General features: G+C 43.2%; 1 protein-coding gene across 1 annotated transcript in view; it reads right to left on the bottom strand.

Moving 5' to 3' along the window:
- The window catches only part of kndc1 (kinase non-catalytic C-lobe domain containing 1), a 207,437-nt gene extending 181,552 nt beyond the window's left edge, over positions 1 to 25,885 (bottom strand). The window contains exon 1 of the mRNA XM_078222911.1: positions 25,808 to 25,885. Within this exon, the coding sequence (XP_078079037.1) occupies positions 25,808 to 25,885 (78 nt within the window). The remainder of the gene's footprint in view (positions 1 to 25,807) is intronic.
- Between the last annotated feature and the right edge of the window lie 659 nt (positions 25,886 to 26,544).

Here is a 26,544-nt window from a genome sequence, read left to right as displayed (position 1 = left end):
TTGCCCTTGAGGTGGTGGTGGTGAGCCGCCATCTTGAACTGCTGCAGTCCCTGTGGTATAGATACAGCTTGCCTCCTGGGCTTGTAGAATCTCACTAGCTGTTCTGTCTGGAGACAATACACATCTCTTTAACCTGTGTTGAATGCTCCCTCCACCCACATTGTCTGTATCTTTAAGACCTGGCTGGCTGTAGAGATTTGCATTCTAATTAGTATTCTGTAACTTGATTTCTGTGTCTGTGCACTGTTGGAGAACAGATATCCACCCCATCTGATGAAGGAGCTGTGCTCCGAAAGCTTATGGTATTTGCTACCAAATAAACCTGTTGGACTTTAACCTGGTGTTGTGAGACTTCTTACTGTGTATAGATACACCCACAGTGCTGTTAGGAAGGGAGTTCCAGGATTTTGACCCAGTGACACTGAAGGAACAGCAATGTCTTTCCAAGTCAGGGTTGGTGCATGGCTTGGAGGGGTATTTTCAGGTGATGTTGTTCTCATGCATCTGCTGCCTTTATCATTCAAGGTGGTAGAGGTTGTGAGTTTGGAAGATGCCGTTGACGGAGCCTTGGTGAGTTGCTGCATCTGGTGGATGGTGCGCACTTCTGCTACTGTGAACTGATGATGGAGGGGGTAAGTGTTTAAGGTGGTGGATGGGGGAGCAGGGGGCAATCAAGTGGGCTGTTTCCTCTTGGATGGTGTGAAGATTCTTGGGTGTTATTTGAAGCTGCACTTCTCAAGGTAAGTGGAGAGTATTTCACCCAGAGTTAGGCAATTATAAATACATTAATGAAAGTAAGAACACCAAGCTGTTGCTAAACGAAATACTGACATCTTTCTTATTTATGGTTATGGCTAGCAATGAATCAAAAATAACTTGCAGCCAGTGGGTGAGCTTTGCAGGTAAATGACACCAATGCACTGCAAGATCTTTTTCATTTCACAGATATCATGGCGCAGACTCTCCAGTCAGTGGCAAAGGAATGACTCTCGCCATTCACCTCGATAAAAAACTGACCACAAAGTTTTAGCAGGATCTGGAGTGTAAATGTTCTCTTTTCAGACGGAGTTTGAAATTGGCACCTTCCAAAGGGAATTTGTAGGGGCTGTGAACATGGCAGGCAGTGAAGAAACAAATCAACCAATCAAGCTGAAGAATTCTCACAGCACGGCAGGAAATAGAAATGACATGAAATCACTGTGCAAAAAGCATAATAATGATCCAGATACGGGTGTAGGATTAAGGGGGAAAATTCAGTAGTAAAAACAGAAACTTTAAATATATCTCAATAGGGTCTTTTAAGAGACTCCTGGATGAGTACACGGGACTTAATAGGATGGAGGGTTATAGGTCGGCCTAAAAGGTAGGGATATGTTCGGCACAACTTGTGGGGCCGAAGGGCCTGTTTTGTGCTGTAGTTTTTCTATGTTTCTTCTATGTTTCTATAAATATATACATATATTTTAAAATCTGTAACATTTTAGTTTTCTTCTGTGGGAAAGAGGCTTCAATGTTATAGGCTTGGGGGCCAGAAAGGTTTTTCAACAGCAATCAGGAATGAGTATGTTATTAAAAACTCAGCTATTCCTTCCTCTCTGAACAAAGTTTAATTTCTCTATTAGTCTTCACAGTGAGAACAGAGAGTAATTTGTTACATTTCATGCTAATCTGCAAAGACAGCAACAGAGCACCATGCGGTGGCGTGGGCTACCTCTTGACAGCATATTTCTGAAGTTTAATTACACATGTGCTCGGTTGCCAGAAGCTTCCATCAGTTCTACCCAGTATTAACAATGAGTGCTGATAATTACTGCAGGTCTAAAAACCTTCCTATCTAGCCCAGCACAAATTGGTGAATTGTGGCTCACATCAAGAAATCACATCCATGTCAGGTAATGAAGCATTCAATATACAAACATCACGAAAAACCGGGTGCAAAAAGACCAACATGCCTTCAATCCTCGCTCATTTATTCACTGCTGCTACCTTGCACAATACACCTACCCCCATCGGTCAGGAAAGATTGAATGAGCAACAGGCTTACAGTAAAGTGAAATAATTCATCGACTCCTTAAAATTGTGAAAGAAACTCCAGGAGAGCATAGTTGCCAGTAACTCATCACAATTTTAATGAACAAGTAACTCATCTCATTGAATTTGGAAGGGCCCCTACCTCAGCAACTTGTTACGTTCTCTTTTAAGGAGTTGTCAAGACTCCTCACTCATCATATCTTATTAGTATTGCCCCCCACCACCACCATACCCCCCACCACCCCCACCACCCCCCACCCCCCCCCCCCAAGCTGAATTTTAGTTCCAAGGTTTCAATCCCAACATTGGGCCGAGTTCCGGTTCAGGAGCCTGGAAATGGCCATGACAGAACCCAATTGGAGAGAGCAGCTAATTAGGAGCCCACCTCCAAGAGCTCTGTCCAAGTAAGGCCACCGGAGTCGAGTAGGCCAATGGGTGTGCCCAAGGTTCTTGGTGGCTGACGGACCCACAGGAAGAGGTGGAGGGAAGAATGCTGCAGGTGGGAGACCACCTTAAGCTGGAGGAATTCTTGGAAGACGTGTAAATGATACAAAATATATGCTGTTGCCACAGATGCCAGGCCACCATTGCTGATGGGGAACTCTCACAGCCTGGTGGGATCCATGCTGGGCTGTGATGCAGGATGTATCTCTGGCCCAGCTGTGGACTGCCACCATCGGAGAACTGTAGGTGGCACGTGAAGTGTCCCCTCAACTTACACTTCTATTGGCAACCTACCAGTGGCGGGCAGGTATCCAACAAACCACCCTCCCCCCGCTCCCCCCCCCCCCCCCCCCCCCCCGCCCCCCCCCGCCTCTCCCCCCCACTCCCCAAGCCATTTTTTTGAAAATAGGCTGGAGGTGGCAACATGCCACCAGATTGCCACAGTTAGGAGCAAAGAATTACTGGCATACCGACTGCCACTTTCCGATAAAAGTCTGCTGTAAGACTAACTGAAAAATTAATATTTTCCTGGTATCTAATCAAATTTTGTCGACAGATTTTATCAGCCACATCCTGTCCCAACCCTCTCAAAAAAACATACTCAACCGAACTTTATCATTGTTTTAAAAGCTTTAATCAGATTTTTTTTAAGGTTTCTATTTCTCCAAATACAAATATAGTTAATCCTTACTTAGCTTAAATATACAACACTTATTATTTTATACTCAGTGGTTCTAGCAATCTGGTCTAAAATACCCTTTGCTTGCCTTCTAACTACCTTAAATTGCGAGCATTCTTTAAATGAATGAACAGATACTGCCCCTATCCCTTCATGGTTCTACACATGCCCAGGGGGTCTTAACTTGTATTTGCGTGGCATTGTATTGTCCTTACTAAAGTCATTTGTCGCACTGGGACCTATTCACCAAACTTCACAAAATAATACTGCAACGTACTGATTTGTTCTGAATGATTAACCTGCCGGCAAATTTCACCTCAATCACCAATTTAAAAATCTAAATGCTTCCTCTAAGTCATTGGCCAGAACTTTACATGAAGAAACGGGTGGATGCCCGAACTTCAGTCACATGAAATTGCTGGAGAATATGCCAGGCGAGCATCCCAATGCCATCATGCTGGGAAACTATATTACGATCAGCGGGTGCTTACAGGAGTCGGACGTGTACCCACCGACACTTCAAAGGGTCAATTCAGGCCATTAATATACCGGTAAAAAAGGAATTTCACATTGCCTGTATGATTTGCGGTCTTTGTAAGGACAACACGGGCTGGCGGACAACACGTCTCCTCGAGCTGTCACCCAAGGGTGGGATAAAAGATCCCTGGAGAGAAGGCTCTCTCTCTTTAGGTTAGAGTTTTTTGCTGTGAAATGTATGCAACTGGAAGTTGAGGATCGCGAGGCAGCTCCGGATGCCACAGAGGAAGAATCTACTGATGGGTCAGATGAGGAATCGGGAGGTACAGGGTGAGGATGGGGGGATGGGGGAGGGGTGGGGGGGGTGCACACAACAGGAACCTTCATGGAGGTAGTGGAACCAGAGAGACCTTGTTAACGTGCACCTTCAGTTAGACTGCCTCGGTACAAGATATCTGTGATGTGCAAACCCAGGACCCCAAATTCCAATGACAACCGAGACCGTAAAATCCTCATTCTAACCTTACCACCCCCCAACAGGAATGAGGAGTAAATTCAAGTGGATTGCTTTATTCCTGACCCAATTTTACTCTCCATGATTGTTAAATCGGGGCTTAAAAATATAAAAGCTATGGGACAGCGAGAAAGTGTTTCAATCTCATCTGTTTATTTTCCTTTGTCAGTGGATTAATTATCAGTAGATATCACTTGCTCGTGACACTTGAGCTAAAGCAAAACAAAGCAAGGAATACTTGGGCCACATTTCATTCTGCACAAGTCCCCTATGGCGTTAAAGACCAATGTCTAGAAATAATCTTGAAGTTATGGTTGAACAACAAAGAATCCCATGTGACAGGTGCATAATTTATGATGTTGCTGATAATGTGAAGCGCAGTTGTTCTTACTCAATATTTTAAAATTACTGCAGTCCTTTTCCCTTAGTTCTAGGGAGTAATGTATTTTCCGCCTGTGCAAATCCTTTTTCTACCCTCAAAAGGGAATTCTGCACACTGACACTGGTTTCATGATAATACTTGAGAGCTGGCAACAGATTCATGACGTGGAGTTATTCAACAGAGCAGGAAAAATTGAACACAACTCAGCTACAGTTGGTCATTGTTCGTTTGGCTTGGACATCATTAACATGCAAGGAACAGCCAGTGCCAATCTCTAATGAGTGCTGCTGGAAGAGAGAGAGAGTAGCTGGGAGTGTACAAGCCATTGCAAAGGACAGGTGGAAAACAGCTCCATCGCATGGTGCCAACGCTAAAGTGCATGGCTTCAGGGTTAGGCTGTCACAAGCTCTCGGACAACCAGTGTCCAAAATGTTGCAGGCCAAATAGGGGAGCTGTTACTGCCATATGCCATTAATTATCCGCAGGTACAACCAGCAATTGAATTGAACCAAATTGATTTATTATTGTCACATGTATTGGGATACATGTGAAAAGTATTGTTTCTTGCGAGCTGTTACAGACAAAACATACCGTTCATAGAGTACATAGGGCAGAAGGAAAGGAGAGTGTGCAGAATATAGTGTTGCAGTTACCGATTGGGTGAGAGAGCAGCACAGTGGCACAGTGGTGAGCACTGCTGCCTCACAGTGCCAGGGACCCAGGTTCGATTGGCGACTTGGGTCACTGTCTGTACAGAGTCTGCACGTTCTCCCCGTGTCTGCGTGGGTTTCCTCCGGGTGCTGTGGTTTCCTTCCACAGTTACGAGCATTGGCTATGCTAAATTCTCCTTCAGTGTATCCAAACAGGTGCCAGAGTGTGGCAACTAGGGGATTTTCACAGTAACTTCATTGCAGTGTTAATGCAAGCCTACTTGTGACACTAATAAATAAACATTAACTTTTAGGAGAATAGCTTGATATCTGATAGGACCATTCAAAAGTCTGGTGGCAGCAGGGAAGAGGCTGTTTTCAAGTCGGTTGGTACATGTTTTCAGACTTGTGTCTTTTTTCCCGACAGAAAAAGGTGGAAGAGAGTATGTCCGGGGTGCAAGGGTGGCAGGGAAAGTTGCCATGCCCTGGAATTCCTACTTTACAGGATTTTTCAATGCCCTTGCAGGGTGATATCTGGACTGAACCAAACTGCAGCCCAAAGTGTCAGAGATGTGACAGGCATTCAGTTTCAACACGCAACAGCCAAAACACAATTTGTTCAATAGCAGCAAGCAATGGTTTTTCATTATGGTGAGAAATCTAAAGTTTAGGATGTGCTTCCTTTACGCATCTGATTCATGTGAACTATGCAACAGAATACATGCACAGGAACAGATGTGAATGTTCAGATCCACAGTTGAAAATCATATGAACACCAGCGTCCAAGTTTTCATTGCTGCTTTAAAAGTGGGGTGACTGAAGGTCACCCATGAAGCATGCACTCATTATTATTTGCCAGAGGAAAAAATACTGCAGATGCTGCAAATCTGAAATTAAAACAGACACAGAACTTTGGATGAAAGGTCATTAAATCGAAAATGTTTAATCGATTTCTCCCTTCGCAAACGCTGTGTGAACTGCTGGATATTTCCAGTGCTTTCTGTTTTTATTCCTTATTAAACCCGATCCTAATTGCTGCAAATTTTATTCAAATTGTCATTGATCCAGCACAGAACATTTCTTGTTACCTTTAGAAATCAATATTTTGGGAAAAGATAAAGTTTACATTTTAATGATTTCTTGTCTATTTAGTTGCTTTATCTGCATTCTCACCCATTTCTTACATTTGGCATTTTAGGCCTGATTCCTTTGGATTACAAGACTTATTTTTCCTAATCGCCTCCTTCCAGATGTTCCTCCAGCTGCTATTAAAATAGCATAAACCAAAGCAAGCGGGATAGAGATGCCTTTCAGAGCTCCAATGTTGTGTCAGACTCTTCCCTTGCAGAATAGTGTGAAGTAGTGAAAGGAGTAACAAACGAGTCTGATAGTCAATGAAAGAAACCTCTCTTCCACATTCGCAACCACCTTTATAGCAGGAGTAGTTAGAATCCCGATAATGCAGAAGGAGGCCATTCAGCCCATCGAGCCTTCACCAACAACAATCCCACTCAGGCTTTAACCCCGTCACCCCATGTATTTACCCTGCTCATCCACCTGACACAAAGGGGCAATTTAGCATGGCCAATCCAGGGCGACACGGTGGCACAGTGGTTAGCACTGCTGCCTCATAGCGGCAGGGACTTGGGTTCAATTCCAGCCTGGGTCACCGTCTGTGTGGACTTTGCACATTCTCCCAGTGTCTGCATGGGTTTCCACCGGGTGCTCCGGTTTCCTCCCACACTCCAAAGATGTGCCGGTTAGGTGGATTGGCCATGCTAAATTGACCCAATTGATAGCGGATTAGCAGGGCAAATATGTGGGGTTACAGGAATAGGGCCCGAATAGGATTGTGGTCGGTGCAGACTCAATGGGTCAAATGGCCTCCTTCTGCACTGTAGGGTTTCTATGATTCCACCTAACCCGCACATCTTTGGAGTGTGGAAGGAAATCGGAGCACCCGGAGGAAACCCACGCAGACACAGAGAGGATGTGCAAACTCCATACATCCAGTCACCCGAGGCTGGAATTGAACCCAGGTCCTGGTTGCTGTGAGCCAGCAGTGCTAACCACTGTGCCTTCCTGCTCTTTCTGGTTGCATAGGAAGGTGTCTTGAAAATGTTAAGAAACTCAAGTTTGCTCTGCGGTCACAGAGGATGCTGCAGAATTCTGATTGTGGCAGGCCTGCTATCTGCCCCACTCTTGTGATAACCAGTTTGAGGAAAGCGTCCTTCAACAGCTATTAAATCACCAAGTTTTATAGCTGAGGGGCCAACTGTTTTAGGTATCGGCCTAAAGGTACATTTGGCAATTGGACCAACAATGGCATGTTTTGGGCTTAGGTTATCACATGGCGAAATTGGCAAGCTTTGTGACTATTTCTCAGGTATAAAACAAACACAACAAATACTAATCCCAAGGTCTCCACTCACTGGGAGACATAGACATGGGGAGAACGTGTAGATTCCGCACAGACATTGACCCAAGCAGGGAATCGAAGCCAGGTCCCTGGTGCTGAGGCAGCAGCGCTAACCACTGTGCCGTCCTATACTATAACCCTCTGCTCTACACCTCTCTCCAAGTCTTTATACCACTCATATTTACATCCTCCTACATCTCTACTATCCCCAACACCTCTCGAGTCTCAGACTTCACAGGGTTAGGCTCTGAGTTTCCTTGATCAATCTGCCTGATCTTGTTCTGATCTCTTTTTGAGTTTGAGGATACTCCGTACTCACCCTTCTGTCAATGTGAATATTCTTCTCCTGGGTGGCTGCAGACCTTGTAGTATTGTCTTTCTTCATTATCATCAGGTTCTGAGTAGTAAGTCTATGATTCCACCTAATCCACACATCTATTGTCTTTTTCAACTTTTAACTGACTAAATATTTTGCGAGTTGAACTGAAATAGTGGAAACTGTTTAAAAATGCCAGGCCACATTCTATGGCAGCGAAAAACAATCAAATTACCCTCAGGGCAGTGTGAAGAGAGAGCCATTTTCTATAATCCAGACACCCATAGAAACTCTTAACTATCTAAGAAAGAGACAATTAAAATGCAAACCACTGGATATTGAAACAATGGCTGCCACAGACAGACACACACCCACAACATCTTGGAAATACACAATGGGTGAAGTATTTCACTGCCCAGCCACTTGAGAGAGATTGCAACTGACACAAGTTGTAAGTGTCAAGAAAGTAATCAAGAAGCCAATTTAACCAGAAACCTACACTTGAACTGAACAATAATTGCAAAATCTTCTACATCTGGCCGCATCCAAAAAAATCATACACAAAGGGACTTGGGAGTCATTGTTCAAGATTCTCTTAAGGTTAACATGCAGGTTCAGTCGGCAGTTAGGAAGGCAAATGCAATGTTAGCATTCATGTCGAGAGGGCTAGAATACAAGAGCAAGGATGTACTTTTGAGGCCCTGGTCAGATTGTGAGCAGTTTTGGGCTCCATATCTAAGGAAGGATGTGCTGGCCTTGGATAGGGTCCAGAAGAGGTTCACAAGAATGATCCCTGGAATGAAGAGCTTGTCGTATGGAGGAACGGTTGAGGACTCTGGGTCTGTACTCGTTGGAGTTTAGAAGGATGAGGGGGGATCTTATTGAAACTTACAGGATACTGCGAGGCCTGGATAGAGTGGACGTGGAGAGGATGTTTCCACTAGTAGGAAAAACTAGAACCAGAGGGCATAACCTCAGGCTAAAGGGACAATCCCTTAAAACAGAGATGAGGAGGAATTTCTTCAGCCAGAGAGTGGTGAATCTGTGGAACTCTTTGCCGCAGAAGGCTGTGGAGACCAGGTCATTGAGTGTCTTTAAGACAAAGATAGATAGGTTCTTGATTAATAAGGGGATCAGGGGTTATGGGGATGAGAAAACAAATCAGCCATGATTGAATGGCGGAGCAGACTCGATGGGCCGAGTGGCCTAATTCTGCTCCTATGTCTTATGGCCACAGCATTTAAAATCTTACTCCCCTTATTTCTGATATATGTGCATGTGTTTGTATGTGGACCCGAATGAGTGCATGAGGGCCAAATGCTTGATGTGGCATTTTTATTATTTTTCTCAGTTTTAGTGATGAATAATTTTGCTCTTTGACTTAAGAAAACCTTACTTGATCGGCTCTTTATTGTTTGCAGCTGAAATAGTTAAACAATTTGGAGAAAGCATATTCTTGTGGGAACAGAAACTTGCATTTTGTTGTGACCAGCCAAGGAGATTGAATAGAGCCAGTTCACTCTTCTCACCTGGTCATAATAGTGCTTTCTTTCTGTTGGTCTTGAAACAATACTCTATCCCTGGGCTTCAGCACTGGTAACTCATGCGCTCTAGATGCCTGTCATTGATGTTTGAGCCTGGTTGCTTTGCTCTTTCTTCTCATGCTGTTTTACTGGCTCATGGTCATTTGTGGCGATATTAGGTTTGAATTTTTGTTCCAGGGATGGAAGATCTGTTAGCAATCTCCTACCCACTTGTAACACTGATGATGAGAAACCATTTTCTTGTCGTGAGGTTCAGAAGGGCTAGATTAAGGTTGTAATTAGAATGATAGAATTGATCATAATATGTTCTATTTAAGGTATGCAGTACCATAGAACCGTAGAATCCCTACAGTGCAGAAGGAGGAGATTCGGCCCATCCAGTCTGCACTGATTCTCTGAAAGAGCATCATTCCCAGTGCTCACCTTCCCACACTATCCCTGCAACCCCGCACATTTACTATTCTTCAATAAATCTCTAACGGTTTGTGTCCCTCTCTCAGTTTCTCCATTCAATTGAGGATAGTGAGGTGAATAAAGTCATACTCGTTTGCAAAATTCTGAAATGGCTTATTAGCAAACTGCGGTCCATTGTCAGATGCTACCTTGTCTGGGATGCCCAATGTTGCATCAATTTTCCTGAAGGATTGGACAACTGCTGCTGTTTGCAGTGATACTACGTAATCCGTTTGATCCAATCCACCATGAGCAGTGACAATAAGGAAAGTTTTCCCCTCAAGTTCAAATAAGAAAATTCTCAGGCATTCACGCACCTTGATGGAAAATTAAAAGGTAATACTGCTTCTTTTAGTTCTTGGCTGTTAAAGCACAAGAAAAACAGTTAGAAATCATTTATCCACAGAGCAAGTAATGCCTGACCACCAGACAAATTGCTGTGCTTTCAGACAACCTTTTGCCAATCCTAAACAACCTTGGAGGAGTCTGTGAAGAGTATCAAGTTGGGATGCTCTTGATACGACTATTCCCTCGTTGAAGACTGGCAAGTCAATGACTATGAAAACAATAACAGAACATGCTGGAAAACCTCAGCAGGTCTGACAGCATCTATGGAGAGAGAATAGAGCCAATGTTTTGAGTCAGGATGACCCTTCTTCAGGATGACTATGAGCTGCTTGTGCAGTTCAAAGTATTACTGTAGTATCAGATTAGTGGGGATATAGTCTGCCCATCCTTCCAGACAATATTCTCAGATTTGGAGACATTCTTCATCTTGTTGTTTGGCTTGTTTTATTTCCTGCAATTTTTTTTTGCAGTAGCTGGTAAGTGCTGAATCATTATTGATGTAAATGCTTCAACCTCCTTGATGAAGTGTAAATTCTCTTGTTCGCTTTCTTCCGATTGTATTATTCTGATGGCCTGTAAACAATTTTAGAAATTAATTTTGAAATGGACTGCTGTAATTATCAGCAACTTCATCTCCTTTATAGATTAATTCCAATTTTAGGTGTGCCTTTTTGCTGAGTTGAGAGCCCTCTTTACTTTGAATGATGTAGAGAGGTTTGAGGATTTCTTGTCTTTATATTTTGGCTTTGCCATAAATTGGCCTTTCACTTTTAAAGTTGTCCCACTAGCACGTTGTAATTTGATCGATGAGGGTTACAATATAATCCGTTTGAGCCATTTAACTTCACCTGTTAAAACAGAAACCTGTGACTATTTTAAACTCTGTGGGATGTCCATCCACTTTGAGTTTAATACTCCAGTAAATGTTTTGGGTATCATTTACCTCCCCAGGAAGGTTAATTCCTTAGTTTCTGGTTCTTCCACTTCTTGTATGTAGCTCTGTTCTAAAATGGTCTCATTCTTTTCACAGGTTGTCAATGTTTTTGAGCAACAATCCATCAGTTTTGAAGAGGCCTATTTTTACACTTGCTGTGACACTCTGTTACCCACTCCTCGGACATTCCTCTTGCTTGTGCAGTTTATTCCCACCGCACCAAAGACATTTTAAAATGGCAGTCAGTGCTCTTTCCCCCATTTTTGGCAGGCTTAGGAATGCTGTTGCTTCTTTGGCCCACAAATTGCATGGTTTCACTTGGTTTTCTCCTTTCCTTTCTCACAAACAAATGCCTAATTCTATTTCCTGAATTCCGGTTGTGTCACAATCTGCACTGCATTTCCGAGTATTAAATCTTTTGTATTATCCTCTTTTGTATTTTGTATTATCCTCTTTTGTACGGGATCTGGCCATACTTCGTCCAGGATTCTGATGGCAATTGCAATAAATCAGTTCATCTTTTAAGATTCCATAGTGGCAGTTCTCTGCCAGAATGTAGAGACCATTAATGAACGAATCCATGCTTTCTCCTGGTCTCTCTCTTATTACATTTAGCCCTCTATTATTACATTCTGACAGATGTTCATCAGGCAGTAAGGATATTCCAGTAGAAAGCAATAAAAAAAACTACCTTCACAAAATAAATCAAAGTAAAGTTCTCATAAAGAAACTTCATTACACCACACTTGGGCCACACCCTGGGCCACAAAGGCTCTCCACATTCTCCATCTGCTTCTATTTATACCACATCATTTTGCCATTGGTTACATTGTCTACCAGGATATATTGTAGCAACAGACATTGAAATAAAAGTTGAAAGCTTGCAGGACTTCGTGAAGTCTCATCAACTCCCTACCTTGCTGTCATAGCAGTGATAGGTCATATTGCATGGTGTGCTGACCTGATCTTTTTGATCCCTTTTGTCCAATCCTGAAGCAGTTCTGTACCCAGTGAACCTATTCTCTCAAGCTATCCCAGTTCTGAGCCTTCTGCACTCTGAAATTGCTCTGGGAGTGATTGTCTGGATTCCGTGCTTCTGCAGAGCTCTGGAATCCACAGAATCCCTATAGTGCAGAAAAAGAGGCCATTCGGCCCATCGAGTCTGCACCAACACCCCGAAACAGCATCTCACCCAGGCCCGCTCCTCTGTCCTATCCCCATGACCCTGTGCGTTTTCCATGGCTAAACCACCTAATCTGCACATCTTTGGATACTAAAGGGCAATTTAGCATGGCCAATCCACCTAACCTGCACAGCTTTTCACTGTGGGAGGAAACCCACACAGACAAGGGGAGAACGTGTAAACCCCACACAGAGAGTCACCCGAGGCCAGAATCAAACCCCGGTCTTTGGTGCTGTGAAGCAGCAGTGCTCACAACTGTGCCACCATGAAACGGTTCCTACTTTTGTTTTTTTTGTTCACAGGGTGTGGGCATTGCTGGCTGGTCCTGCATTTATTGTCCATCCCTAATTGCCCTGAATTGAGTGGTTTGCTCGGCCATTTCAGAGGGCACTCAAGAGTCAACCACATTGCTGTGGATCTGGAGTCACATGTAGACTTGAGTAGGTAAGGATAGCAAGTATTCTAATTGGGGCTGAAAATGTATCCAAGTTTGGTGACAATAGAAATTTAGGTGGGAATGTAAACTGTGAGGTGGACTCAAAGAGATTATAGACAGGTTAAACTCGTTTTTTAAATTCATTTACGGGATGTGGGCACCACTGGCAAGGCCAGCATTTATTGCCCATAACTTGTTGCCCTTGAGAAGGTGGTGGTGAGCTGCTTTCTTGAACCGCTGCGGTCCCTAGGGTGTAGGTACACCTACAGAGCCATTCGGGAGGGAATTCCAGGATTTTGACCCAGCGACAGCGAAGGAATGGTGATATATTTCCAAGTCAGGATGGTGAGTGACTTGGAGGGGAACTTCCAGGTAATAATATTCCCAGGTATCTGCTGTCCTTGTCTTTCTAGTAGTGGTCATGAATTTGGAAGGTGCTATCTAAGGAACCTTGGTGAGTTCCTGCAGTGTGTCTTACAGCTGGTACACACTGCTGACACTGTTTGTCAGTGGTGGAGCGAATGAATGTTTGTGGAAGGGGTAGCAATCATGCGGGCTGCTTTATCCTGGATGGTGTCAAGCATCTTGAGTGTTGTTGGATTTGTACCCATCTAAGCCACTGGAGAGTATTCCATCACACTCCTGACTTGCACCTTGTAGGTGGTGGAGAGGGTTTGGGGGGGTGACGAGGTGAGATACTCGCCACAGAATTCCTAGCCTTTGATCTGCTCCAGTAGCTACAGTATTTATATGGCTAGTTTAGTTTCTGGTTAATGGTAACCCCCAGAATGCTGGTAGTCAGGGATTCAGCTATGGTAATGCCATTAAATGTCAAGGGGTGATGGTTAGATTCTCTCTTGTTGGAGATGGTCATTGACTGGAACTTTTGTGGCGCAAATGTTACTTACCATTTGTCAGCCCAAGTCTGGATATTGTCCAGATCTTGTTGCATTTGGACATGGACTGCTTCAGTATCTGAATTCATAGAATCATAGAAACCCTACAGTGCAGAAGGAGGCCATTCGGCCCATCGAGTCTGCACCGACCACAATCCCACCCAGGCCCTACCCCCACATATTTTACCCGCTAATCCCTCTAATCTATGCATCTCAGGACTCTAAGGGGCAATTTTTTTTTTAACCTGGCCAATCAACCTAACCCGCACATCTTTGGACTGTGGGAGGAAACCGGAGCACCCAGAGGAAACCCACGCAGACACGAGGAGAATGTGCAAACTCCACACAGACAGTGACCCGAGCCGGGAATCGAACCCGGGACCCTGGAGCTGTGAAGCAGCAGTGCTAACCACTGTGCTACCGTGCCGCCCCATTATTGCAAATGGTGCTGAACATTGTGCAGTCACCAGCGAACATCCCCACTTCTGACCTTATGATGGAAGGAAGGTCATTGCTGAAGTAGCTGAAGATGATTGGGCCTAGGACACTACCCAGTGAACTCATACAGTGATGTCCTTGTGCTGAGATGATTGACCTCCAACCTCTACAACCATCTTATTTTGTGCCAGGTATGACTCCAACCAGCAGAGGGTTTTCCCCTGTTTCTCACTGACTCTAGGGCTCCTTGATGCCGTACTCAGTCAAATGCTGCCTTGATGTCAAGGGCAGTGGACAACAAGGTGTCAGATGGAGTAGAATATGAGGAAGTGAAAGATGGTACCACATTGGTCGTCATGATTAGAAAAGCAGAATACCTTTTAAAAAGGCATGAAATTTGTAAATGTGGATGTTGGGAGGGACTGAGATGGCCAACGAACGCAGAAAATGAACATGCAAGGTGACCAAGCATTGGGAAGGAAAATGGCTATTTTTATTATCCCTTTATACCACTTCTATTGCAAGTGAATTAAACTGCTACAATTCTACCAGTATTTGGTGATACCATACCTGGTTCATAGAAGTTAATACATGGTTTGGAAGTGGTGCATTGAACATTCGCTAAATTAATTCCTGGGATGAGAGGGCTGTCCTGTGGTGAAAGGTTGAATAAATTCGGTCTATATTCCAGATCTGGAGTTCAGAAGAATGATGAGTGATCTCATTGAAAAATGCACAATGATGAAGGGACCTGACAGGGTGTTCTTTCCCCTGGCAAATATAGAACATGGGCCACAGTTTAAGCATAAGGGGCCAATCATTTAGGAATGAGATGAGGAGAAATTTCTTGACTCAAAGGATCATGAATCTTTGGAATTCTCTACCCCAAAGGGACTTGGATGCTCCATCATGCAATATATTTAAGTCTGAGCTAAACAGGTTTATTGATCTCTCAGGGAATCAAGGGATATGAGAAACACATGGGAAAATCAACTTGAAATCAGGGATCAACCATGATCAGAGTAAATGGCGGAACAGGCTTGAAGGCCATATGGTCTACTGCTGCTTCCATTTTTTATGCTCAAATGAACCAGTGTTTTATAAAGATTCACCATAACTTCATGCTCTTTGCCTCTATTTATAAAGCTCATGATCCCACGCGACTTAATAATCACTTGCTCAACCTACTCCACCACCTTCAATGATTTGTGCACCACTTCCCTTCGCTCCTGCACTCCCGTCAGAATTGAAACATTTATGCTCTTTTGTCTTTCCTCATTCTTTCTACTGAAAACATCACTTCACCACTCTCTGCATTAAGTTTCCATCTGCCACACGTCTTCTTGAAATTGATGACTGCCCTCCTCACCATTCGCAATACTTCCAAGTTTTGTGTCAATATGTCAAGTTTGGAATTGTGTCCTGCACACCCAAATCTAGGTCATTAATATAGAGCAAGAAAAGCAGTGGTCCTCATATTGACCCCTGGGGAACCGTTCTACATATCGTGGCTTTCAAAAGGGAATTCAGTAATTAGCTGAAGAGAAAAAAGGTTGCTGGGCCACCGGGAAAGGGCAGGGGAGTATGACTAACTGAACAGCTCTTATTGAAAGCCAACATAGACGCTTCTCGGCCTTTTGGCTAAGATCAGGTGTAGTATGAAGAGGATGCTGCGCTTGGTTGAGGCCATTGGGTTACATTTAAGCTTCATTTTCATATGGAGCAATTTTTAAAAGCGGCATCTCGGCCTTTTGGCTAAGATGCAAATGCGAACAAGCCTTGGAGGAGGAAACCTCCCCCTCCTCCAATCAGCTTGGCTCATGTAGATCAGGCCCAAGACAGATGTGAAGGCCCTGTCTTGTCAGCTTGGATCGGAAATGTCTCAACTTGTTGAGACTCTGAATTGGATTTGATTTGATTGAATTGGAATAAAAATACAAAGGCCAAATGCCCCCTTTCTGTGCTGTAATCATTTTATCATTCTGATAAATATTTTAAAACTTTTATATAATATGAAACAATAAATGTGAGTATATAGTTGAATCGTGACCAGCTTTGACACCAAGGCAGAACATGACCAAGTCTGGCACCAAGGAGCCCTAGCAAAACTGAAGCTCATCGAAATCAGCAGATAACTCTTTGTTGTTTGAAATCATACCCAACACAAAAGGAAGATGGCTATTGAAGGCTAATCACTTCAACCCAGGACATTGCTGCACAAATTTCTCATGGCAGGCTCCAAAGTCCAACCATCTTCAGCTGTTTTAATAACTTCCCCTCCATTTTATAAAGTCAGAAGGGGAGACATTCACTGATCATTGCAGTCTTCAGTTTCATTCACAATTCCTCAGATAGTGAAGCAATCCACCACTATGTGCAGCAAGACCTGGACAACATCCACACGAGCTTGAGCTGATTAGTGGTAGGTAACATTCATGCCTTAGAAGTGCCTGGTAATGACCATCTCCAACAAGAGAAAGACTAACCACTTCCCCTTGAAAATCAATGACATTACCATCATTGAATCCCCCACCATCCATTTCCTGGTGGTTCGCATTGACCAGAAATTAACTGGACTAGTCATAGGAATACTTTGGCTAAAAGGTCAGAGGCTGGGTATTCTGAATCAATTCCTGATTCCTTTTATTAAAATTTTAGTTAACAAAGCCAAGTCAGAAGAGGGATGGAATACTCTCCACTTTACTGGATGGGTACAAATCCAACAGAAGCTTAGCATCATTTAGGACAAAGCAGCCCCTCTTCACCTTAAACATTCACAGCTCTCCTCCACTAGCATGATTGCATGTATCCCATTCAGCAACTCTGCAAGACTTCTTCAATACCACCTCGTGAATCAAGACCTGTGCCATTGAGAACTGTAAGGGCAGCAAGTGCATGGGGATACCACCAATTCCAAGTTCACTTCCAAAGAACCCTTATACAATACGCCCACTTCTAAACTTGACACTAGTCAAACCATCAATGATATTTTTCACTCATTGAAAAGATTCCAACCCTTAAAACACAGGTGATGTTTCTGGTAATTGTTTTACCAGCTGGTTAGCAAAACTCACTGCAGCCATTTATATACAACAATGCATGACTGGCAAGCACACCAACTGCACTGCAAGTACGGCACTCAAAATGCGACGCAGTTACAAGTATTTGAGCACAGGCAGTTATTTCTGGGCCTAAAATGTGATACTAAGCTTCAACATAGGGGCAAAATCAAGCAAAAGACAGGGATAAAAGCACCACGTGTATGTACATCCAAAAATAGGTTTGTGCTGCAACTCATTGCATTTGCAGTTTGATAGGCTGAAAATACAAGTGTAGCTTGTGCCTAGGATCCATTAAGAACACTTATGTGCACTTATAGAGCACCTTTAACATTGCAAAAGCCCCAAAGCGCATCACAAGGATAGTGTCAAACAAAATTTGACACTGAGTCACATAAGGGGATAAAGACTGAGGTAGATTTTAAGGATCAATGAGAGAGGTGGAGGGAGAGAAATTTAGGGAGGAATTTCCAAAGCTTAGGGTCTATGCAGTACTTGCATTTTGAGGATCTCAGATTTGGGCCAGAATTTTCTGACCATTCACGCCAGCGGGATTTTCCCATCCTGTTGCAGTGAACAGAGATTTGGCCTGCCATCTTCGCTGCAGTGGGAGTGTGGCGTGAATGGGCAGCAAGATCGCACCCCTGGTCTTTGGTTCACGATGTACTATTTGGATTTTTAAAAATACTTTAATACTGCACAGGATCAACTATCCCAAAATAAACAGAAACTCAGGAGTTAAAATATAACAGGATGTTGCTGAAGTTTGAGTTTGGCAGCTGTAATCGTGAAGTAAACTCCTGTTGCTCTTAATAAAACTTTCAAACAAGCAATTGACTTTGGTTTAATTTATTTTGCAGCAGTATCCACAAAGGAACTGCACTCATCTTTTCCTAAGATGCAGTCCTGGTTATTCCAGTGAAAATGCACTCGATATTAATAAATTATACAGAAATAGGTCTGGCTACAGTTTATATTTGCAAGCAAGTCTATTTACTGGTTGACAAAAAATGTACCAATATAGCAGCAGCAGTTAACAGAAGGCCTGTGGAAAGCACAGTGAAAAAAATAGTACCAAAAGCATTTGTTAAAAAACGTAATAATTTAACAATATTTACATGTTACTGAATTGTTTCTCAACCATCAATGAATGATGACAATACCAGAGTATGTCTGATTACAACACATTAGGGGCGGCACGGTGGCACAGTGGTTAGCATTGCTGCCTCGCAGGGACCCGGGTTCAATTCCCAGCTTGGATCACTGTCTGGAGTCTGAACGTTCTCCCAGTGTCTGCGTGGGTTTCCTCCAGGTGATCCGGTTTCCTCCCACAGTCTGAAAGATGTGCTGGTTAAGTGCATTGGCCATGCTAAATACTCCCTCAGTGTACCCGAACAGGTGCCGGAGTGTGGCAACTAGGGGATTTTCACAGTAACTTCATTGCAGTGTTAATGTAAGTTGACTTGTGACACTAATAAATAAACATTCTTCACTGTAGAGGCTGCAGTGCCTATACAGGCTTTTTCAAAATTATTTTCTGGGATGTGGGAATCACCGACAAGGCCACCATTAATTGCCCATCCTTAATTGCCTTTGTGAAGGTGATGTCGAGCTGCCTCCTTGAAGCACTGCAATCCATCTGGTATAGGCATTCCCACAGTGTTATGGGAAGGAGTTCCAGGAATTTGGCCCAGCATTAGTGAAGGAGCAGCAATATTGTTCCAATATTGGATAGTGCGTCGCTCGGAGGGGAATGTGCACGTGGTGATGTTGCCATATATCAGCTGCTCCTGTCTTTCTAGGTGTACAGGTCAAGGGTTTTGAAGGTACTATTGAAGGAGAGTTGGTGAGTTGCTGCAGTATATCTTGAATATGGTACACTTTGCTGCCACTGTGTCTGGGTGGTGAAGGGAGTGAATGCTTAAAGATGATGAATGGGGTGCCAATCAAGAGGGCTGCTTTGTCCTTAATTGTTGTTGGAGCGGCACTCATCCAGGCAAATGGAGAATGTTTCATCACACTCCTGACTTGCGCCTTGAAGATGGTGGATAGGCTTTGGGGAGTAATATTCATTGTGGGACATGGATGTCGCTGGCTGGCCAACATTTATTGCCCATCCCTAGTTCCCCTTTAGAAGGTGGTGGTGAGCTGCCTTCTTGAATCGCTGCAGTCCATGTGCTGTGGGTTAGGGAGGGAATTCCAGGATTTTGACCCAGCGACTGTGAAGGAACAGCGATATATTTCCAAGTCAGTGGTGAGTGGCTTGGAGGGGAACTTGTAGGTGGTGGCGTTCCCATGTATCTGCTGCCCTTGTCCTTCTAGATGGAAGTGGTCATGGGTTTGGAAGGTGCTGTCTAAGGGTCTTTGGTGAATCAGGTCTTGTCGCCACAGTATTTATATGGATGGTCCAGTTCCACTTCTGGACATTGACAATATGGGTTTCAGCATTAGTAATGCCATTTAATGTCAAGGAAAAATGGTTAGATTCTCTCTTGTTAGAGATGATCATTGCCTGGCACTCGTGTGGCGTGAATGGTACTTACAACCGACCAGCCCAACTGAGTGTGTTGGTCAATCTTCACAATTGAGCACTTTGCAAAATCCAGTAGAAAGAAGTAGGAAGGGAATGAAATATAAAAGGTACAATATTGGTGCAGAAGTAATGACCAGCTGGCCATTAAGCCCACCACATATTGCCATAATGCCACTGAGCTTTGTGACACCAACTGCAGCCCACTCCCCATAACCAATAGTAGCTACTGTTTTTTAATAGATTCCAAAATCCAAAGGAAAAACCAAAGGGCAATTTGGGGAATGAAAAGAATCTGGAAAGTTCTTCTCCGAAATTAACAACCATGTCTGAGACACAGTGCCCAATGTCTCATATAACTTTTATAAACTGCAATTTTAATCATAACTAGCTCCCTGTTGAACACTTGCAGTGAATCTGTAAACTCTCCCCTAAGTTTACTAAGAGCTTCTTACATCTAACCTGGTTCTATGCGTCAGTAACTTACATGCATCTCCCCTGTTCCTACCTAAATTGAATTGAAATAGTCTATACAAATGGACATGATCTGACCTCTTCATATTTTAAGGCTCTCAATCAAATCTCCTAGTCCTCAGTTCCTAGAGTTAAAAAGAATCAGTTTTCTATGCCTATCATGGGAACTGAAGGCCTTTAATGCTTTACACTTGTATGGTGCCCCTGCTATGAACCTAGTACCACCTACGATAAAGGCAAAATACTGTGGATGCTGGAATCTGAACAAAAACAGAAAATGCTGGAAAATCTCAGCAAGTTTGACAGCATCTGCGAAGAGAGAACTGAGCCAACGTTTTGAATCTGGAATGACCCTTCGAAGGGTCTTGTTCTTGTGTCACCTACGAGATCAAAATGGGACACAGTATTCCAGATGATGCCCAAACACGGTGTTCTACAAGGACAGTTCAGAGTTTATTTTTTTCATGGAGGATTGCCCTAGCAATACATCTGAATGCTAAACAATAATAACAAAAATACAATATTGATTCACTACAAACTGAATCAGAATTTATGTGTTTAGTTCGCTAAACATTGACTTTTTTTAACAGCCATTTCTTGACCTGGAAGGTGAAACTTCAAGCATTAATGGCACTTTGGGCACCACTTAGTATATGCTGCTGTAAGAGTATAATAAATGTTTAATACTGCAGTGTGCCACTAAGATTAGTTTCAACGTCATGGTTATGCAGCCACAGCTATATGTCAGAAATCCAGCTTCCCAAAGCTGTGCTCAATAACCAGCTGCTGGCAAGAAGCAAGAGTCAGATCAAACATCTGAGAGAGAGTCTAAAGCAAAGCATTAAGGACTGTAGCAACTCAGGAATTATAGTCAAAGGTAACACTTCATCATTTAAAGTCAATTTTGCGTTAAAATCAAGAGAAAATAATTGTCTGAGAAATGTCAATACCAACAAGTGACAAATGGGCAACAGTCGTCATCACAGAATTCCTACAGTGCAGATGGAGGTCTTTCAGCCCATCAAGCCTGCACCAACAACAATCCAACCCAGGCCCTATCCCTGTAACCCCAACGTATTTACCCTACTAATCCCCCTGACACCAAGGGTCAATTTAGCATGGCCAATCAACCCAACCCAGTGTGAGAGGAAACCGGAGCTCCCGGAGGAAACCTACGCAAGCACGTGGAGAACGTGCAAACTCCACACAGACAGTGACCCGAGGCTGGAATTGAATCCGGGTCCCTGGTGCTGGGAGGCGGCAGTGCTAACCACTGTGTCACCGTACCACCCATGAAATACATCCGGTCACCGATTTGAGTTATGCAGAACCTCATCTATAAATGTTGTTTACTAAAATTGCATTAAATCTTCATATGGTTTGCATTATTGTACAGCACTATTATTGTAAATAACTAATCTTGATGAACTAATAATATCAACTATGTTGGAGATGTATTGATTATGTTAACTCATGTTGCCTATGCTGAGCTTTGAAAAGGTATAAACTGAAGTACTTTTATTCATATGCCAATCATTGTTGATTGAGAAAATATGTGCACTAGTCATAATAGCTATAATGAAATTTAGTGATGAAAAATGGGAGGTGGGAGCACATAGCCTCATGGGGGGATTGCTTAAGTCTTGCACATCATGTTAACTGAATATGCATGTACTATTCAGATTTATTTATTGTCTTAAATAGGTGTACAGAGTTCATCATCAACTCCAAATGCTTTGCGCATGCCTGTGAACACAATTGCTGCATTTATTTTCTTTCGGTGCTGGATCTTTCTACAAACCATGCAGTGAATCTTCTGATAAGGTCCAGTATCCACATCTAATCAAAAGCTGGTAGATACAATGTTTTAGAAGCTCACTTGTTCCACAAGATTGCAAATAAGTAACTGTGCCTACAGCAAAAATACACCTTCTGACTTTAAGAACATAGTTGAGTGTGTGTTTAAAGTTTATTTATTAGTATCACAAGTAGGCTTACATTAACACTGCAATGAAGATACTGTGAATATCCCCGAGTTGCTACACTCCAGCGCCTGTTCAGTTACACTGAGGGAGAATTTGGCATGGCCAATGCACCTAATAAGCATGTCTTTCAGACTATGGGAGAAAACTGGAGCACCCGGAAGGAACCCATGCAGACATGGGGAGAACATGCAGATTCCGCACAGACAGTGACCCAAGCTGAGAGTTGAACCCGGGTCTCTGGCACTGTGAGGCAGCAATGCTAACCACTGTGCCACGGTGCTGAATAGTCAGTCCAATCAAGTAAGGAGTTTAATTCCTTTAAAATCTAGATCGCCTACACCGCCCAGAAAATAATTCTTCCAGGTGAATGCAAATTGGATTCCTTCCTTCTTTAACTGCCATGATTTATTGGAGTTGGATAATGAATGGCAAAACTGACTTCATGTTTGTGTTGCTGATAACACCAGTGTAGAAGTGGCAGAACACAGTGTAACCAAACACAGGAAGTGATGTGATTAATTATATGGCAAAGACTTAGATAGGTAATAACCTTTGCCCCCAATCAGTGAATGGGCAGGAGTGACTCATTATACAACCTGCTTGATTGTAATTGGATGGTGTGTAGTGGACAGCTGATCCACAACTACCTGATTTTTGTCACCACGGAAATCTGAAATAATCCTTTTGGTGTTTTCAAAGAGTGATTTAGGTGTCTGGATTACTGGGAAAGCGTACAGAACTTCTATACATTGGGTGCAATAATTGTGTGTTGTATACCTCACAAATTAATCCATCAAGAAGGAATATGGCTTGGCTACATTATAATGGTCATATAATACAAATGATTTTACATGCAAAAGATGACCAAATTATCAGGAGTAGATGATGTTTCTAACACAACTAGCACATCAGATGTTATTCCCACCATGGGGTGAACTGCATTCCAGTTGTTTGTTAATCATGTGCAGAATAGATCAAAGTGGAAGCTGTCATATGAAATTCTGCATTTGGCCAATAGCACTGAAAAAACATTTTCTGTTTTTGCAAAGCTCTTAGTTTTGGAACAATTCTATGTTCTTTTTGTGCCACCTCATTACTGACTTGAATTTCGCCCCAGAGCAACAGAAATAGTCAATTATTTTAAGATGTCAAATTAAATAGTGGCAAAGCTATTATTTTTCTTCATAGGGGCAAGGAGTATTTTGAAAAAAATTGTACTGACTTAGGCTCCCCTCTTAACAGCTGTGCTTATTGCTCCAACCCATTTGAGGTTTCACAAGGTCCAAAACCACTTCAGTACCAAAATATGGCTCCAACGTATTTAGAAACATAGAAACTAGAAGCGGGAGTGGGCCATTCAGCCCTTCGAGCCTGCTCCACCATTCTTTTTGTTCATGGCTGATCATCAAATTCAATATCCTGATCCCCCTTCCCCCCATATCCCTTGATCCCTTTAGCTCCAAGAGCTACATCTAATTTCTTCTTGAAATCACATAACATTTTGGCCTCAACTACTTTCTGTGGTAGTGAATGCCACACATTCACCACTCTCTGGGTGAAGAACTTTCTCCTCACCTCAGTCCTAAAAGGATTACACCCTATCCTCAACCTCCGACCCCTAGTTCTGGATTCCCCCACCATTGGGAGCATTCTTTCTGAATGTACCCTGTCAAGTTTCTAGGACAACGTTAAATCACAAAAGCATATTTCGACAGTTAATGTTGTACACACCCCAATATTAGATTACTATCTTGCAATCACTTCAAATTATCTTCAGTAAAGTAACATTCATTTTACTTTGTACCAGCACCATCTTTTTGAGAACTGCATATCGTGGCTTTAATTCTTATACTATCGTGTAGCTTATGCTATCATGTAGCAAACCTTTCAAATCTCCCTTCCACCTCCACATACACTTTTAATATTTGGTATTGCTGTTCTCAGCTTGATCATATGCCTCCATGTTAATTTTATGTTAATTGTGTTATTTATCTCTGGAACGCTATTCTTTGATGCACTAGTTTCTTGTCTCAGATCATATCTGTTTTGTGCTCTCTCCATCTCTTATTTAAAGATTCTCCACTGTTGCCCCATCAAACGGTTGCTAGCTAATCTGCCAGATTAATTTGTGTCATTTTATTTCTTTGTTCACTGAATTTTCTCTCTTTTTAGTCCAGAACCCACATTTGCCAATTATTTGATGTGTCAAATTTTCCAGAGCTTAACCGAGCAACGCTGTTCCTTGTTGGACAAGAAAAATACTGAACAAAAAGCAGCTCAGGGTGCATTCTAAGACTTTTTTTCCCCACTTTGAGAAACTGCATTAGTTTTATCATCTTCAGATCGTTAAATTCTCCCAAGTCACTCTCTCGTCATTCTTACCTATCTCAATCAACCATCTTCTCACCTCTACTGTTTGGGGGTCTCTAACACATACGTAGTGCAGAAGGAGGCCATTAGGCCCATCAAGCCTGTACCGACAACAACCCACCCAGGCCCTATCCCCGTAACCTCACCTATTTACCCTGCTAATCGCCCTGACACTAAGGGGCAATTTAACATGGCCAATCAACCTAACCTGCACATCTTTGGAGTGTAAGAGGAAACCAGAGCACCCGAAGGAAACCCACGCAGACGTGGGGAGATTGTGCAAACTCCACACAGACAGTCATCCGAGGCCAGAATTGAACCCGGGTCCCTGGCAACTGCGACAGCCATGCTAACCACTGTGCCACCATGCTGCCCTGGAAATGTACCAGTTCCCCTCCTGTTTCTCAACTCCATATGGATTTAGTCATCATCTAACTCTCTAGAATATTCTTCGCTCATGGTTTAGCTATTATTGGTGCCCACTTCTCCTGTCACTTGTGGCAAGATCAAAACTGGAAAATTACAACTCCCATCCAAACCATTACAGCAGCGATATCATATCCCTCTAGTTATTAATACTTGCAGTGCATATTTAATCATTATTGTGTAATTACCCCTTGAATAGCATCATCATCCTGCAGTGCACATTCTGAATCAAGTGATTGCATTGCATCAATTCACTGCTTGTTACCTCAAAAGATTAATGATGGAGGAATTGTGTACATAAATCATAAACTAGGTAATATTCAACCTGATTGCTTGACTTGGCTACTGGCACCACAGTTACCTACGTCTGGCTCACCACTTGGAAGATCAATCCATTTTTCCAAAAATTACAAGATTCCATTTCTGACAGAGAAGGTTTGTGTGCCCTTATCCAATCATTTACCCAAAGAAAAACCCACACAGAAATCGCATGGCCATGATGTCACTTTTCAGGTAACCTTCTATTTAACCGGCTTCTGCAACTTTGCTTGATCAATTTCAAGTTGCATTGCGGGGTTACAAGTGTCTGGAGAGAGACAGAGAGAGAGAGAGACTCACTCAAACCCTGTGCTTGGCGTTCTTTATTTTGATCGGATGTTTATTTGGATTCATTTGACTGAAAGGGGAAATATTTAAGCAGAAGACAACTTACCAAATGGTCATCACCCTCCCTCAAAGAACACACACACACACACACGAACTGGTGCAACTCTTTGAAGAACATTTCAAATACCGCATCAAACATCATTGCGGACTTACCTCATCCTCCAAAAGCGTAGGAAGCGGTTCAAATTCATAATACTCCCTTTCATCACCTTCATCATAACACAGAGCCATCGCCTATCGCCAGTCTCCCTCTCTCTGATTTTAAATTGGGATCTGACAGTAAATAATTGAGAGAGAGAGAGGGAGAGAGGGCTGATACTGAGTGGGAAACAAGCCCTGTGAGCAGAGGGCTCTGCGCCCCTTGTCGATTACAATCGCTTTCTGTTCAACATGCAGCCTGCACAGTGATTCCGAGCGGCAGTCGTGACTCTCCGGGAAGGGATTACAACCCCGCTCCAGCACAGAGACTTTCCTCAAATAAACACAGGCATGAATTCATCTCATGTTGCTGCTGACTTTCTCTCTCCCCCGCTGCGGAACTGGCTCCTCACACTCTGATCAGCAATCAGGCTCCTGCTCCCAGGCTTTCCCCTCCTGGGAGCGGAGACTGGGCGACTTTCAGGATTTCTTTACTCCTTGGCCGCCCGCTCGCCTCTCGGTCAGTTTGCTAAATGCTGGCTGCCATAGCAACACCTCGACATAGCAGCAAAGCCGCATCATTGAGTCAGCAGCACCTCCCTCCCTCCCACACTCTGTCACTCTCTCTCTCCCTCCCACTCCGTCACTCTCTCTCCCACTCCCTCCCTCCCACTCCGTCACTCTCTCCCTCCCTCACACTGTCACTCTCCCTCCCTCACACTGTCACTCTCTCTCTCCCTCCCTCCCACAAT

The sequence above is a fragment of the Mustelus asterias genome, chromosome 11 (genome assembly GCF_964213995.1).
Source record: "Mustelus asterias chromosome 11, sMusAst1.hap1.1, whole genome shotgun sequence".
Classification (NCBI taxonomy): Eukaryota; Metazoa; Chordata; class Chondrichthyes; order Carcharhiniformes; family Triakidae; genus Mustelus; species Mustelus asterias.
The sequence above is the reverse complement of the archived record's forward strand: the minus strand, read 5'-3'. Positions and strand labels throughout refer to the sequence as shown.